At 40.9% G+C, this 17,030-nt stretch overlaps 1 protein-coding gene across 1 annotated transcript in view; it reads right to left on the bottom strand.

The window, feature by feature from the left end:
* Nucleotides 1–11,501, bottom strand: part of MGAT4D (MGAT4 family member D) — a 46,423-nt gene extending 34,922 nt beyond the window's left edge. The window contains exon 1 of the mRNA XM_040251674.1: nt 11,408–11,501. Within this exon, the coding sequence (XP_040107608.1) occupies nt 11,408–11,501 (94 nt within the window). The remainder of the gene's footprint in view (nt 1–11,407) is intronic.
* Between the last annotated feature and the right edge of the window lie 5,529 nt (nt 11,502–17,030).

Here is a 17,030-nt window from a genome sequence, read left to right as displayed (position 1 = left end):
AGCCCATATAGTGCTATATACATATAATATATATGTACATGTATACATAAAAAAGAATGAAGTGTTAAAAATGGCAATATCTAGAAGGTGAGATTACCAATAGTTTTGCTTTATTATTTTGTGCTTTTCTGTATTTTCCAAATTTTCCATTTTGTACATGTATTAGATTTGAACTTAGAGGGAAAAGCAAGTGAAGGCAAAAAATTCACTTATAGGAATTTTTCTGAAGAAAATGACCAGAAATATGTACACAGATTTGGCTCTAAGGATGTTCCACATAAGCAGCATTATTTATCACCATGAGAAAACTGAAAACAACCATAATGCCCAGGGATGGAAGTATCCTAAATAAATTATAGAATACCTTTTAAGAGTTCTGGTGGCTCTCATGGCTGAATATTTGTGTGATGCTGGGCAAGCTACTTAATTTCTGTTGCCTTTGTTCCTTCAGGTGCAAATTATAATTTCCATTTTGCAAAGAAAGTACATTAACATAGTAAAAAAAAGTGTACAAGTTTATATTTTGTTAATATATAATCTTTGGTTTGTTGAATCACTTTTTTTTCCTATTTTCACAAAATTCTTTTGTTCTTAAAAGCATTTTCATTGTGCCTATAATCAGAAAAAAATTAAGAAATAAAAAAATTAAACACCTTTTATTTGTCAAGTACTCTTTGTCCATGGAAATACAAAATAGAGATGGTCAGTTCCAGCTTTCAGGAAGTTTATAGGCTGATTGATAGAACTAAATTAGTGACAGAAATCAATGTGCTATTTCTGATATTATAGACTCTTTTCTCCTTAGGTTTTAACTAACTAAGCACATACTTTGATAATATCAATTCCAAACAGGGACCATGAGCTTTATTCGCGGCTCTCACAATGCACTGGGATGGCCTATTTGCCTACTCAAGTTACCCCTATTCTCACCTCATTATTGAAAGAGGAGGTGGATAACAGTCAGGCCACATCCACAAAGGGGATGACTTGCCGCGTGTGCTTACTACTCAGGAGCAAAGAGTAAAGAGGAAGCCTGTTCCTTCTTTCACACAGTTATTATAAGAGGACAAGCCAGAGATGGCCCAAGTTGGCTCTTTAAGGAAGCAATTCTGCCACGTTGTTAATCTGGCCCACTGATGCTAGGTCTGAACAATCTCGCCATTCAGAAGAACCCTCAGTCTTCTGAGAAATGTAATGAGCTGCTGGGCGAAGTTCCAAGGGTTCCCTTTCAAATGCCCTCTCTAGGAGGGTGAAATGAAAGATATCCCCTTAAGGAAATATGGGCAGAGAACAAGTTCAACTCCTGGCATGCAATGACAATAGTATGCACAGAGGAGGGCAATGAGATGGTTAGGGTGGGAGCGGAGAGCAGGCTGGGGAAGGATTCTGAAGGATGAGATCACTCACGGACTCTTGAAGGAGCTCGAGTTTTTAGACAGTCAAGGAAACAGGGAAAGGGACTCTGTTGGAAAGCAGTGTGAAAAGGCAACGAGGCATTAAAATACAGTCTCTACAAACCCAGAAGCTATTCGTTATTTCAGGACAACACAGGGAAAATTCATAGTGAAGGTAAAAAAGGATTTCATTATACTGGTCTTTTTGATAAGCTATGATAAGGAGCTTGAACTTTTTCATATGAACCAGTGTTTCTCAAATCTTTCTTCTATAAAACCTCTAGGGGACTTCCCTGGTGGTCCAGTGGTTAAGACTCCAAGTTTCTAATACAAGGGGCATGGGTTTGATCCCCAGTCAGAGAACTAAGATCCCACATGCCATGCAACATAGCCAAAAAATATATATATATATATTTTAAAATAAATAAAACAAAACACCTCTAATGGCAGTGAATTTGAAGAAAAGGGACACAGGTGGAGGTATAACTTGAAATGCCCACAACATTCATGGAATTTCTGTAACGTTTCTTTAAAATGTGGGCAAATTTTGTAGCCCATTCCACAGCACATTTTGTTTTAATCTAAAGATAATGGAATCACTCTTTTTTCTTTGGGTGACTTTATATATCTTAGAACACCACTACAGACTATCATAGGAACAACTATCTCAATTGTGAAGCATCACTGAAGACTATCAGGTAATCACTACCTAATAGTTTTAGAAAGATCATTCTGATGACCAAAGCAAAACTAATGCCAGAGAAACTATCAGTTAGGAACCTATAGTGATATTAGTTTCCAGTGAGAGATGATAAAGAATAAACCAGGGCACAAAGGGAGAAGGAAATGGCAACCCACTCCAGTACGCTTGCCTGGAAAATCCCATGGATGGAGGAGCCTGGTAGGCTGCAGTCCATGGGGTCGCTAAGAGTCGGACATGACTGAGTGACTTCACTTTCACTTTTCCCTTTCATGCACTAGAGAAGGAAATGGCAACCCACTCCAGTGTTCTTGCCTGGAGAATCCCAGGGACGGGGGAGCCTGGGGGGCTGCCATCTATGGGGTCGCACAGAGTTGGACACGACTGAAGTGACTTAGCAGCAGCAGCAGCAGCAGCAGAGCACAAAGGATTAGGAAGTAGGTGATGGATATGAGAAATATCTGAGAATTTTCATTGCAAAGACTTAACTGATAGAGGGGCTTCCCTGATAGCTCAGTTGGTAAAGAATTCACCTGCAATAAAGGAGACCCTGGTTCATTTTCTGGGTTGGGAAGATCCACTGGAGAAGGGAAAGGCTATCCACTCCAGTATTCTTGGGCTTCCCTTGTGGCTCAGCTGATAAAGAATCCGCCCGCAATGTGGAAGACCTGGGTTTGATCCCTGGGTTGGGAAGATCCCCTGGAGAAGGGAACAGCTACCCACTCCAGTATTCTGGCCTGGAGAATTCCATGGACTGTACAGTCAGTCCATGGGTTCGAAAAGAGTTGACACAACTAAGCGACTTTCACTTTCACTTTCAACTGATAGAGAGAAGAATAGAATCCCTCTGAGGATTCCAACCTGACCCTAGATTTCTAACCTGGTATTCAATCTGCATTGGGAAACAGGAAAAGTAGCGGGGTCAGAGGTAGTCGTGATGCTCCGGAGGCATCCAAATGTGTGGCAAACACATGGCGCAGAGAGCATGAGGGCACCAAGTGGTCTCCAGTCTTGGCCACTTTGCTGAAATATGGAAACATCTTCTCAGAGAAGTAATACATAGGTTGGCATTTTAGAAAAAGGCACAGAAAAGAAAAATCCCATTGTAATTTCACTGCTTAAAGAGGACCACCATACGTGTTTAGCTTTACATAGCTCTAGACTTGTGCTTACTTTTTCCCCTTCGCTTCAGTATAAAAATGTCAAAAACAATCATACAGGGGAAAAATGCAATAAGTTAAAAGTGGCTCATTTTACACTGAAAAAGGCTTATGTGTTCATCATAATCTATGATACAAACAAATTCCTTATGTTATATAGTCAAATATCAAAATACATAAGAAAACTATTAGAAACACAAGAATATAGGAAAAATTTATATTTTAATTAGCAAGGAAAGCACAGAAATTGGCTGTCAGTTGAGGTGGAATAAAAGAGAATTCACCCCTTGGAAGACAAGAAATTCTAGAGGAATTTTTTTTTTAATTAGGGCAAAATACAAAGATATAAAAGTAACGGTGATATATCTGGACTGAAACATTTAATATTTTTTCACTTGTCTGCCTTTTATAAACAAGAATACACCTATATGTAGCCTGTGGCAAAGGTTGGGTAAGGCCATTTCCCTGCTCCAAACCCTTCAGAGATTTCTCATCACACTCAAAGAGCCAAAACCTTCACCAGGTCGGAGCCCTACATGTCAGGCCTTGGCTCCCTCTCCGGCCTCAGTCCCGTCCCTCTCACCTGATTCTGGGGAGCAGCTCCAGACATCCTAGCCTCCATGCTGTTCCTCCTGCAAACCACTCTCCCCACCTTACACTCTGACTCCTGCAAATTTTCTCAGCTCATCTGCAGATACTGAGTGGCCAGAACTCCCTAATTTCATTCAGTTTTCTGCTAAAATTCTGCCTCCTCTGAGAAGCTTACCCTAACATCCTTCATGAAATAGCACATCCCTTTCTCCCCTTGTCTTTTTTTTTCCCTCAAATCACGTATCATTGACTTCCTTCTATTGTTTATTATTCCTATTACTGTTATTATTCACTGTTTTTATGTCTCTAGAGCTCTATAGAATGAAAGCTTGAGAATTGCAAGAACTTTGGATTTTTTAAGTATTAAATTCTCTATGCCTCAAACAGTGACTGCCACATAGCACTTCCACAAATACATGCTGAATGAATGAATGAACAAATTAATGTATAAATGGACAGGCCAGCATAGGAACTAATTTGAGTGACTCTAAAAGTGAATCTAAAAGTTCATTGGGGGGACTGATGCTGAAGCTGAAACTCCAGTACTTTGGCCACCTGATGCGAAGAGTTGACTCATTGGAAAAGACCCTGATGCTGGGAGGGATTGGGGGCAGGAGGAGAAGGGGACGACAGAGGATGAGATGGCTGGATGGCATCACAGACTCAATGGACATGAGTTTGAGTAAACTCCGGGAGTTAGTGATGGACAGGGAGGCCTGATGTGCTGTGATTCATGGGGTCGCAAAGAGTCGGACACGACTGAGTGACTGAACTGAACTGAAAAGTGAATCATGCTTTGATCAAAAAAACTGCCACTATCCAGATAAATCTTGAATATTGATACAGTGGATACTATTTGAGGATACTTAAACTCTTTACAATGGATGTGGGTTTAACCAGGATAATCCTGTCATTGGGATTCCCAGGGTAATATACTCTTTGCAAAATGGATACTGTGTTTGGAGTCATGGATGATGCAACATATCTATACTTCCACAATGTAAGTCAGTCCTTGAGGGATTAATTTGGTAAACAAAAGAGTTTTCTCCAGAGGAAAGAGCAGTTTTAGAAACAACCATACAGAAATATTAAAGGATATAATCTCTACTCTTGGATCTGCTCCTTGTATATTCTTACCTGATAATTCAATTCATCAATGTTCTATTTAAAATATTTATGTTATTGCATATTCAGTTAAATATTTAGAGGAAGAACCATTACAAAATTACTTTGCAAAAGTTTGAATAACTTGATGTTTTGAGTTAACTGAGGTGAAATTGTGAAAATAAACATCAGTCCCTGCATACATTGGGCAAAAGTGACTTCACCCATAAGAAGGGTCCAGGTAAGATCCTTAGTACCACTGACTTTGCTTCTCACAGCAGAGGTACAGCAGAGGTCCAAGGCACTGCTCCCCAGGAACAGTAAAATGCAAGTCACATTTGTAATTTAAAACTTTCTAGTAGCCACATTGAAAAAAATTAAAAAGAAAAAAGTTTTATAAATAGCATAGAAAATGTAATCCAATATATCTAAAATATTTCTCAACTTGTAATCAACACAAAAGTATTGACAATTAATGGAACAGTTTGCATTCTTTCTGTGCTCAGTATTCTAAATCCTCTGCATATTTTATACTTTTACAATACACCTTAATTCAGATGCTAGATTTTGATAGTTACAGTAAATGTAGTCTTAACAACAAAAGTTTGCTTAATTGAGAAAGAATTTGCACTGTTTCTGTTACTAAATTTAAATTGTTGTTCAGTCACTAAGTTGTGTCTGACTCTTTGCCACCTCATGAACTGCAGCATGCCAGGCTCCTCTGTCCTCCACTGTCTCCTGAAATTTTTGCTCAAACTCATGTCCCTTGAGTCAGTGATGCTTTCTAATCTTCTCATCTTCTGCCGCTCTCTTCTCTTTTCACCTTCAATCCTTCCCAGCATCAGAGATTCTTCACATTAGGTGGCCAAAGTGTTGGAGCTACAGCTTCAGCATCAATCCTTCCAATGGACATTCAGGGTTGATTTCCTATAGGATTGACTGGTTTGATCTTGTTGCAGTCCAAGGGACTCTCAAGAGTATTCTTCAGCACAATTCAAAAGCATCAATTCTTTGGTGCTATATACAGTCCAAGGCATCCTCCAGGCCAGAATACTGGAGTGGGTAGCCTTTCCATTCCATTCTCCAGGGAATTTTCCCAACCCAGAGATCAAACTGGGGTCTCCTGCACTGCAGGCAGATTCTTTATCAGCTGAGCCACCAGGGAGCCCTATCTTAATATAGGAAGTCTGATTCGATATAGCCACGATCTGACTTTTCCATCTTATTTCACTCACCAAACATTTCCAGCAATGAGAAGCAAGCTGATATAGTCATACTTTCTTCCATTTAATACTTACCATGTGCCATTCACTGCTATGTGATAGGTAAATAAACACAGATAAAGCCAGGTTCCTGCCCTAAATAACTGACAATCAGGGTGCTCTGGTTGGGGAAAAGAGCATATATTTAAACAACTAATTATAAATTAATTGTTAAAATGGAATTATCATTTAGTGCTACAGGCAAAGGAAGGCAAGAAAGATTCTTTTTTTTTTTTTTAATGACTAATTCTTAAGGAGGACTGAAGAGTGGGGGAGGGGAGTGGAAAAAGTTTCAGAGAAGAGGGAATATTAGAAAATCTAAAGAATGTGTTTAATGTTGCATATAGCAAAGAGAGGGAAGAAAGTGAAGAGGAGCTAAAAAGCCTCTTGATGAAAGTGAAAGAGGAGAGGGAAAAAGTTGGCTTAAAGCTCAACATTCAGAAAACAAAGATCATGGCATCTGGTCCCTTCACTTCATGGGAAATAGATAGGGAAACAGTGGAAACAGTGTCAGACTTTATTTTTTTGGGCTCCAAAATCACTGCAGATGGTGACTGCAGCCATGAAATTAAAAGACGCTTACTCCTTGGAAGGAAAGTTATGACCAACCTAGATAGCATATTCAAAAGCAGAGACATTACTTTGCAAACAAAGGTCCATCTAGTCAAGGCTACGGTTTTTCCAGTGGTCATGTATGGATGTCAGAGTTGGACTGTGAAGAAAGCTGAGCGCCGAAGAATTGATGCTTTTGAACTGTGGTGCTGAAGAAGACTCTTGAGAGTCCCTTGGACTGCAAGCAGATCCAACCAGTCCATTCTGAAGGAGATCAGTCCTGGGATTTCTTTGGAAAGAATGATGCTAAAGCTGAAACTCCAGTACTTTGGCCACCTCATGTGAAGAGTTGACTCATTGGAAAAGACTCTGAGGCTGGGAGGGATTGGGGGCAGGAGGAGAAGGGGACGACAGAGGATGAGATGGCTGGATGGCATCACCGACTCGATGGATGTGAGTTTGAGTGAACTCCGGAAGTTGGTGATGGACAGGGAGGCCTGGTGTGCTGCAGTTCATGGGATCGCAAAGAGTTGGACACGACTGAGTGACAGAACTGAAGAGAGGGAAGGGTATTCTAGACTAAGAAAACAACATAAATACGTAAGTATAAAATAGTATGAGTAGTGAGGGAAAAGCAACTGATTCAGTCAGTAAGGAAAAGGAGAAACAGCATTAAGTTCAAGTATTGGTCCATTTTAAACTTATCATTTACTTATTTATATACCCATTGTGGTTCCAAATAAAGAATATTTGAAGTAGTTAAAGTGGTAAATACATTTCAGATTACACCCCTCCATGTATGCTTTGCAATAATCAAATTATACTATGTACCATGCTCTTTAAACTCCCTATTGAGTGGTTCCTCTATGCCCTAGTTTTATGGGGAAATCTTTTAACATTACAAAGAGTATTGATAACCTAAAACAAATAGATTGCTGGTTATTTCTCCTGAAAAAAATAAAAAGAGTTTATTCAATATCAGCAGAGAATTGCAATTCAGAGTCCACAACCATGGTGAGCCATACGCCAAGTCCCTCCACAACAAAGGAAGAAGCACTCTTTAATTGAGAGGAAAAGGAAGTAGGGAGGGCTACAGTAAACAAAGAGTCCATGGCTTTTCACTGGCTGAGTCCTTGATGTTAAGGAAGAGGAGTCTTGGGGACCTCCCTGGTGGCTCAATGGTGAAGAATCCACCTACCAGTGCAGGAGACATGGGTTCAGGCCCAAGTAAGGCAAATAAGCAATTCCAGATTCTCTTTCCTGAAAGTGTTTATTGGGTGATGCAGCCTCCTCAGGGGCCCCTGGCCATCTGCTAGCTACCTCCCATGCCTGTCATCCCTGACAATACTGGACCTGCTGCTGCTGCCTGAACCCCTACACTCCAGTGAGGGCTAGTAGTTTAGTAGAGGAACCACAAAAAGCAAAGTGACTACTACCTTTGTGCACCCTCTAATCTGGCACGAATGCCTCCCATTGGCAAGATGGAATGAGAACACAGCTGGCCAGGGCTTCTAACAGACTACTGGTTTTGATCATGACAGAGAATTTAGACGTGCATATAAAGACTGTCAGCAGATGGGAGTTTTAGAAAGCTCAGGAACAAAGCAAACTAAACAGCATATTATAAGGGACATGTATACATTGATGAAAACTATATTCTAAAAAGCAAAGAAACAATAAGCACATAATTCAGGAGAGTAGTTAACATCAATGAGATGAAAGCCCCTATATCTATTATATGCAGACATTTTTTCAAGATTTTGAGGCGGCACAGCAGTGAAGCAAACAGGCAAAAATAGGGGAAAAATTCCTCTCCTCATGGAACTTACATATTTATTGAACAAACTAATGAATTAGTAATACTAGGAGTTTTCAAAAAGAAACTAAAAGGTTATCTACACATTAAAATTAATTTTAAAAGGGGAAGAATAAAGCACTAGGTAGTCACTATTTTTCTAATAAGTATTCCCAAAGTTTCATTGATAAGAATTATAACCATAAATCATGGTTTAAAGACAGAGGGACCATTTTTGGTGTTTTATAAAAATCACTATTTCAAACACTAAGTGAAGTCTGTGTTTTCTTCTGTTGATGGAAGAACATCTTATTATAGTGCTAGAATTGATTTCCGAATTATTTTACAGCCAGGTTCCATAGAGACACATACTTAGAAAATGAAAAAACTGTTTCATCTGCTCTTAAGAGTAGTGCATTCTCAAGAACAATGTCTCATTTTCTGAACTTGAAAATACAAATTATGGGAATATTTATTAATAGACATTTTGAGGAATCAAACTTCATTTTCCTGGACAAAACTGGAAAAAACATCCAAATGATTGTAGGTATGTCAAAGTCTACCATTTCATTATAAGAATACTAACTGTGTTAAAATGCTTTCTGAGGTTACCAATTTAAATTATCTTCCAAAATTACTACAAAACAAGCTTTCTATTTTGCTTTTCTAATTCAGATATGCAGATGACACCACCCTTATGGCAGAAAGTGAAGAGGAACTAAAAAGCCTCTTGATGAAAGTGAAAGAGGAGAGAGAAAAAGTTGGCTTAAAGCTCAACATTCAGAAAACAAAGATCATGGCACCCGGGCCCATCACTTCATGGGAAATAGATGGGGAAACAGTGGAAACAGTGTCAGACTTTATTTTGGGGGGTTCCAGAATCACTGCAGATGTTGACTGCAGCCATGAAATTAAAAAGACGCTTACTCCTTGGAAGAAAAGTTATGACCAACCTAGATAGCATATTCAAAAGCAGAGACATTACTTTGCCGACTAAGGAATCCATCTAGTCAAGGCTTTGGTTTTTCCAGTGGTCATGTATGGATGTGAGAGTTGGACTGTGAAGAAGGCTGAGTGCCGAAGAATTGATGCTTTTGAACTGTGGTGTTGGAGAAAACTCTTGAGAATCCCTTGGACTGCAAGGAGATACAACCAGTTCATTCTGAAGGAGATCAGCCCTGGGATTTCTTTGGAAGGAATGATGCTAAAGCTCAAACTCCAGTACTTTGGCCACCTCATGCGAAGAGTTGACTCATTGGAAAAGACTCTGATGCTGGGAGGGATTGGGGGCAGGAGGAGAAGGGGACGACAGAGGATGAGATGGCTGGATCGCATCACGGACTCGATGGACGTGAGTCTGAGTGAACTCCGGGAGATGGTGATGGACAGGGAGGCCTGGCGTGCTGCGATTCATGGGGTCGCAAAGAGTCGGACACGACTGAGCGACTGAACTGAACTGAATTACCAGTAACTATTTTTTTCTTATTAAAGTGCTCATTGTTAACTGTTCTAAAATAAATAAAAACACATTTGGATAATGTTCTTTACAGGGAATGAAGAAGAAAAAAATGTATAAAATGACTGAAGATTAGTAGTATAAATCAAATTAATATACATTTCTGATCTTCAAACACATAGGGTAAAATGTTGGTATTGCATGTACATAACAAAATTTACCGTTAGGAAACAAACAATATTTTAACTTTAGTGAGATTACATCAACATTAATTATAGGACTAAGGCCACTTCCAAACTTGAACCAGCACGTTACTACCACGATTACTTAGTGTGCACCCTGAGTCATACACAAATGTGTTTAATAAGAATTAAAATTTAACCAAAAACAACCTAAGAATAATCGTGGAAGATGGAGTTAATATATAAGAATAATCTTGGAAGGCTGAGTTAATATATTTGCAGGATTCCTGAGTCTTAAATTCAAAATTCAACTATATATATATATATATATATATGCTCAGAATGGACCACAGTTGAAAGCAAAAAATACTGGAAATCTAGTTAACTTTTAATTTCAGACAAATGATAATATTTTCCATATAAATATATCCCATGCAGTTTTTGTACTTCAAACTAATGCATTCATTGTTCACCTGAGATTCAAATGTAACAGGACAGCCTCCATTTTTACTTGCTAAATCGGCAACCCTACAGACAACCATAAACTAAAAACCTTGGTGCGTTTCAAAGTGGAAACACACATGGTCCATTTGAGAAAGATCAGGTGCTAAACCAGCACTCTAAATTCAGCGTCTCTCTCCCTGTCCGTCACCTCATCCCTAAGCAAAACAAAACAAAAAACGCTTGGGAGCCCTGAAGTGTGACTCAAAACTATGACATTTTGAGAGAACACGAAAGAGGAGAGGCTGGCTCTGTAAAACGAGTTCCTGAAGTCAGACATGCACATTAAAAAAAAAAAAAAAAAAAAAAAAAAAAAAAAAAAAAAACCACGATGGGGAAAAGAACGACGAACTGTGTGGAATGCAGGGCACGGAAGGGCACGGAAGGGGCCCTGGACCTCTGAGGGGAAACCAGCCCGCAGAAGTGAGGGCCAGGGAACCCCGCTGACCGACCATTAGCGCGCGCCCCGCAGGCGTCACGACCACCCGGTGAACCAGGGGCGCTCTTTACAGTTTAACCGCTGGCCGTTTAAGGGCGTGGTGGTGGGGCAGTGTGGGGGTCACATCTGAAAGACCCTAATATGAGAGCGAGAGACAGCCATCATGTTCCCACATCTTCCCACTTTTCTCCAACACGGCCGCTCCAGTCATCTTGGAGCCCTGAAGCCCCAGACCCGAGAAAAAAGGCGGGAGAAGCCAGGCGCCGCTTACTAGTTTGAGTCATCCTGGAGATGCAGAAGCAGGAGAAGCTGAAGAGCACTACAGCGATGAGCGTGATGAGAAAGTTCACGTGCCTGGTCCTCATGGTGCTGATTCGACGGCGGCGGCAACCCGCAGCTTGGCTAGAACAGCAGAGCACACAGCCACCACCCGGCCACCCGCTAAGGATGCGCACGCACTGTGCCAGCGCCCCGGGGCGCGCGCCGCTGCGCCCCTCCGCGGCGTCGCAAGGAACCTAGCTCCCCCAACCCCCACCCACCCACCCACACACGCACCCAGCTCCCTTCCCCCAGCAGCAGTTTGGGCCTTCTATCCTGAACCGCTTGCCAGGGCTGCTGATTTTTAAATGAAATAAACTATGCGAGAGCTCCCACTCCAGGTGAGTGCTCAATAACTTTATTGTCCTATAAGATGTCGCTTTAGCCACACTCTGGGTTAAACAGTTTGCATACATGACCTCATTAAGTCCTCACGAAATCTCAGTCTTTTTTTGAAAGTATAAAATGAAAATAACATCATCTTCCTAATATGCTGAGCAACTTGCTGCAAGTTGCACTGCTGGAAACGGTTCCTTTTTTCTCATACAAAGTACAAACTTTGTACATGGACAAGAATTTCCTACAGAAAATATGCATCTTTACTGGAATTTGCTAGCCTTAAATGAACTTTCCTGGTGACTCAGGTGGTACAGAATCTGCCTGCAACGTGGGAGACAAGGGTTAGATCCTGGGTTGGGAAGATCCCCTGCAGAAGGGCATGGCAACCCCCTCTAGTATTCTTGCCTGGAGAATCCCATGGACAGAGGACTGAGCAGCTAAGCACACACACAGCACAGCCTTAAATAGTAGCTGTCAAGTGCCCAAGTGACTTGGGAGGCTTAGATTTTTGTGTGTGGAGTGACCAAGACTAGACATTCAGTTTAATCCCTTTACCTTTATTTTTAAATATTTTGGTACCCCGTCCCCGCAAGAAAGGAGCAGGGAGTCAAGTTTTGTGGGGAAAAAAACAAAACAAAACAAGTTGTAAATACAATGAGCAACAGCCCAAGAGAGATTTGCTGGGCTCAGCCAAGTTCAAGGTATCAGTTTCTCAGATTTCTACCCCAAACTGGGAAACACTAGGAGAACATAGGGTTATACTCTCTGGGCAGGTTAAATCTAGTTTGTCTTTTGGGTTCTCTGCTCTGATCTCTCTTCTTATTTGGGATTCCCTGGCAGTGTCTGGTAGCAATCATTCTACTACTACTTCAAATCAGCACTGCACCACTGGTTGGGCTAATTTCTGGCCCCATGACAGGAGAAAGATTAGAACACAAGCCAGCGTGAGGATGCTATTTAAGGTGGATTTACTCATGAGTGAAAGGCTAGAAGTTGTGGCCGTCAGTTAAGCAGTGATCTACCCAGATGCCAAAAGAGGAAGCCCAGAGGAATAAACACCTCTCCTTTCTTCTCCATCCCTTCCGTCTCTTGCCAGTGCTTCCTACTGGCTAAGCTCTACTGGAAACCAAAAGAAAAGGAACTTCAGCTTGATGTACTATATGCTATATTATACGACCCTTCTTCCCGGCATATGAAGTAGGGTGGGAAAAGATATAGAGTAGATTGAAGTGGGAGAACCCAGCTATCTAGCACAAAGGAATTTCCAAATCAATGTTTCATTGTTCTCTTACCTGAGCTCCAGCATCTCATTAACTGTCTTCTCAGCGCTTTTTGGATGTCCTGAAAGATGATGTTCAAACTTCCTCCCCAAGCTAGCTATCTTCCCACAGTCATGTGACTTTTGTCAAGGTCACCATAGTTTTCCTGATCAATTTACTCTTTTTCATTATGCCCCATCATTTATAAATCTTTACAGTCCTCCTTTGAAATGTCTCATCTTCCAGACCTGCATTTCTGTTGCTCTACACTACCCTAATAGCCATATTCTTACGATGATACTCAGGCTTGCCACACTGTAGTATCTACACTCTGCAGGCCACTTTTTACTCCAGTAGATCACCAGTTCTCTAGTATCAACTGTCTTAAGTAGCTCCATTCTTCCTTAGTGATAAAGTTCAATCCATCAGGATGCTCTCTGCTTTCTCAAGAGTATTTCCTGATATTCCCTTACATGCCTTAAGGACCTGCCAGACTATTCTATCCTGAACATGTCATGTTCACGCTTCTTTCTGTGGCTTTTCTCTTGATATTTACCCACAGTCCAGGATGCCCAGTCTCCTCCCTGACCGTTCAACTGCTTTCCACCTCTCAAGGTCTCAAGTTTTCTGTATTTCATGAATCAAAATGTGACTACAGCAGACCACTTCTCTGAATGCTTTTAGTGTATCAGGTATCTGCCTTTCATTTTGCTCTAGGGGCAGAGATCCCCAAGATAAGCCCGAGTTATATCCACGGTTAAGGGAGAAATTTATTTAAAGCAGATTGAATAATTGATGATTTTCCTAAGAAATGTACTTCCAGACATTCATGTCAGTGGTTAAGAAGGTTAATGGTATAGAGAATACTTGTGTATGGATGCCTGGGAAAAGAGGGCCTCCTGCTTCTTTACCATTCCATGTAGACGAGCTCTGGGAGAAAAAGAGCTGGCTGTGGGCAGAAGCTGGAGGCCTGTCTCCAAGGAGACCATGGGACTCATAGGAGGAAAAACTGCTTCAGAGCCTAATTTCCCCAAATAAACAATAAATATACTGGAACAAGCCTGTACACATAAACCTCATGGGTAAGGGTACAATGAGAGCCCAACAAAATTTTGGTAGGCGTAGTTACGTTGATAACTTACAAGGCCATCACTGTTATATATAAAGAAAATCCTCAGTGTAAACAGGCCTAACTGAACCAGTCCATTTACCCAGAAAAAAGTCCTAGGATTATTTTCCATACAGCTAAACTGAAGGAAAGAGATTTAATAGCCAAGAGTTTCTAATTGTTGAATCTTTCTAAATTTGGCTCTTAACTGCTTCTGAATGTCACTAGATTTTTGTTGGTATCGGAAGGAGCAAATCAGGAGATCCAATGGAAAAAGAGCTAGTGCTTTAATTTATCCACATAGTTCATCTCTGTTGGAAAACCCAAGGAGGCCAAGATGCTAGGCTCAAAAGGATGATGGATTTATTCAAAACACCCAGGCTCTGTGTGACACACTCGACGGTTGTAGAAACACTTTGTATTTGCATCAAGACTCTTAGGTCCAAATGGTAAAAAGGCAAGCTTACTGCTTATTTCTGTATATTTTACTATAAACTGTATGCTATTATAATTCAAATACGTGTATATAGTCTAAGTCATAAATCCAAGCACATTATCTTCATATTCACTATTTATTTACATCATCAGTTCAGTTTAGTCGCTCATAGTCATGATTTAAACATACTAAGTTTAGTACAGTCGCTCAGTCATGTCCGACTCTTTGCGACCCCATGAATCACAGCACGCCAGGCCTCTCTGTCCATCACCATCTCCCGGAGTTCACTCAAACTCACGTCCATCGAGTCGGTGATGCCATCCAGCCATCTCATCCTCGGTTGTCCCCTTCTCCTCCTGTCCCCAATCCCTCCCAGCATCAGAGTCTTTTCCAATGAGTCAACTCTTCGCATGAGGTGGCCAAAGTACTGGAGTTTCAGCTTCAGCATCAATCCTTCCAAAGAACACCCAGGACTGATCTCCTTTAGGATGGACTGGTTGGATCTCCTTGCAGTCCAAGGGATTCTCAAGAGTCCTCTCCAACACCACAGTTCAAAAGCATCAATTCTTCGGTGCTCAGCTTTCTTCACAGTCCAACTCTCACATCCATACATGACCACTGGAAAAACCGTAGCCTTGACTAGATGGACCCTTGTTGGCAAAGTAATGTCTCTGCTTTTGAATATGCTATCTAGGTTGGTCATAACTTTTCTTCCAAGGAGTAAGCGTCTTTTAATTTCATGGCTGCAATCACCATCTGCAGTGATTTTGGAGCCCCAAAAAATAAAGTCTGACACTGTTTCCACTGTTTCCCTATCTATTTCCCATGAAGTGATGGGACCAGATGCCATGATCTTTGTTTTCTGAATGTTGAGCTTTAAGCCAACTTTTTCCCTCTCCTCTTTCACTTTCATCAAGAGGCTTTTTAGTTCCTCTTCACTTTCTGCCATAAGGGTGGTGTCATCTGCTTTTAACAACCAATTAATTAAAGTACAACCAGCTCCAGGAACACATGAACTTCAAAACCTCTATGGATTAATGCAATAGACGTTTTGTTCTGGCACAAATAATGTCCAATTGACCAGCAATTTTCTATGTGATCACTTGGGATTCCAGGCCCTTCCATGGTGTGGCTCCCTTTTCCTCTCAGGTTTTGGAATTCTTTCCATTTCTCTGAGGGATTGGGGGCAAGTGTGTGGAGAAGAAACTGGGACCAGAATAAACACTTTTATTTTCACTGATATAAAGTTGATGTACAGTATAACTTACAGGTAGTAACCAATAGGGGCATCACCCAGATTCGCTTATTGGTTACTGCCTATAACTCTTTTTAACATGTCCAAACATTGCCTGAGGCAAAGAACTAAGTTCTCCCTCCACCATCTTGTATGCTCTCAATTCAGTCCATCGCTTGAACTTACCTTGACAGCATCTGACTGTTTTTACTGTCTATAGAACAAACGGTAGCTGCTTTTTATATTCAGGTTTGTACTATGCAGGGTCTCTTATGAATAAACCAAGAAAGTTGTCTTATTTTAGTGGAAAGAGTCATGAGGTTTAGATAGTTTAGCAACAGAAGTGAACTTCGAATTAGTCCAAAAGCAGAGACACTGTCTGCTATGTGTTATAACTCCACAGAGACAATTCTCAGGATAGGAATTTCATTTTATTTGAGAATTTTGTTGTGCAGCTTCTTTCTGATATCACCCATATTATATCACAGGTAGTTCAGACCTTAATATAATTTGCCACTCTTAAGTTATGGGGACTGTTTATGTGTGCTAAGCTGCTTCAGCAATGTCCAACTCTCGATCCTATGGACTATAGCCCACCAGACTCCTCTGTCCATGGGATTCTCCAGGCAAGAATACTGGAGTGGGTTGCTATGCCCTTCTCCAGGGGACCTTCTCAACACAAGGATCAAACCCATGTCTCTTCCATCTCCTGCACTGGCAAGCAGGTTCTTTACCACTAGCACCATGGGGACTGTTTATACCAGACCACAAACAGCATGCTGGCAAACTGGCTTTTAGTGCCATCATCAGGAACTTTTTGAGCCCCAAATCCCAGCGGTCACCACGAGGTGGCAGTGTTATATTTAATTCAAAGTTTCCAATTTGAATATATTGTGGTATCAGAAACTTATGTATGAATTATGTAAAATTATGTATGAATGTGTTAGAACTGAGGGTTGCAGCAGCAGCCTTGGGCCAGTACCTATATTTTTCATAGCTTGTCAAATATTCCTTTAAGGCGCGGTGCCTCCTTTTTATTGATCGAGTCCTCGAGGGGGAGCAATGTATTGTTTGTTTATATAACACCTCTAGAGGCCCTAAATTACCTTTAGAAATTTCACGGATTTAGCTAAGCTCTTAATCTAAGCTGGATTGATTCTGTGCATCATATGTACTGGTAACTGCTCTCATATTTCCTGA

This window comes from Oryx dammah, unplaced genomic scaffold (assembly GCF_014754425.2).
Source record: "Oryx dammah isolate SB20612 unplaced genomic scaffold, SCBI_Odam_1.1 HiC_scaffold_12, whole genome shotgun sequence".
Taxonomy (NCBI): Eukaryota; Metazoa; Chordata; class Mammalia; order Artiodactyla; family Bovidae; genus Oryx; species Oryx dammah.
This window is presented reverse-complemented; position numbering and strand designations above follow the sequence as displayed.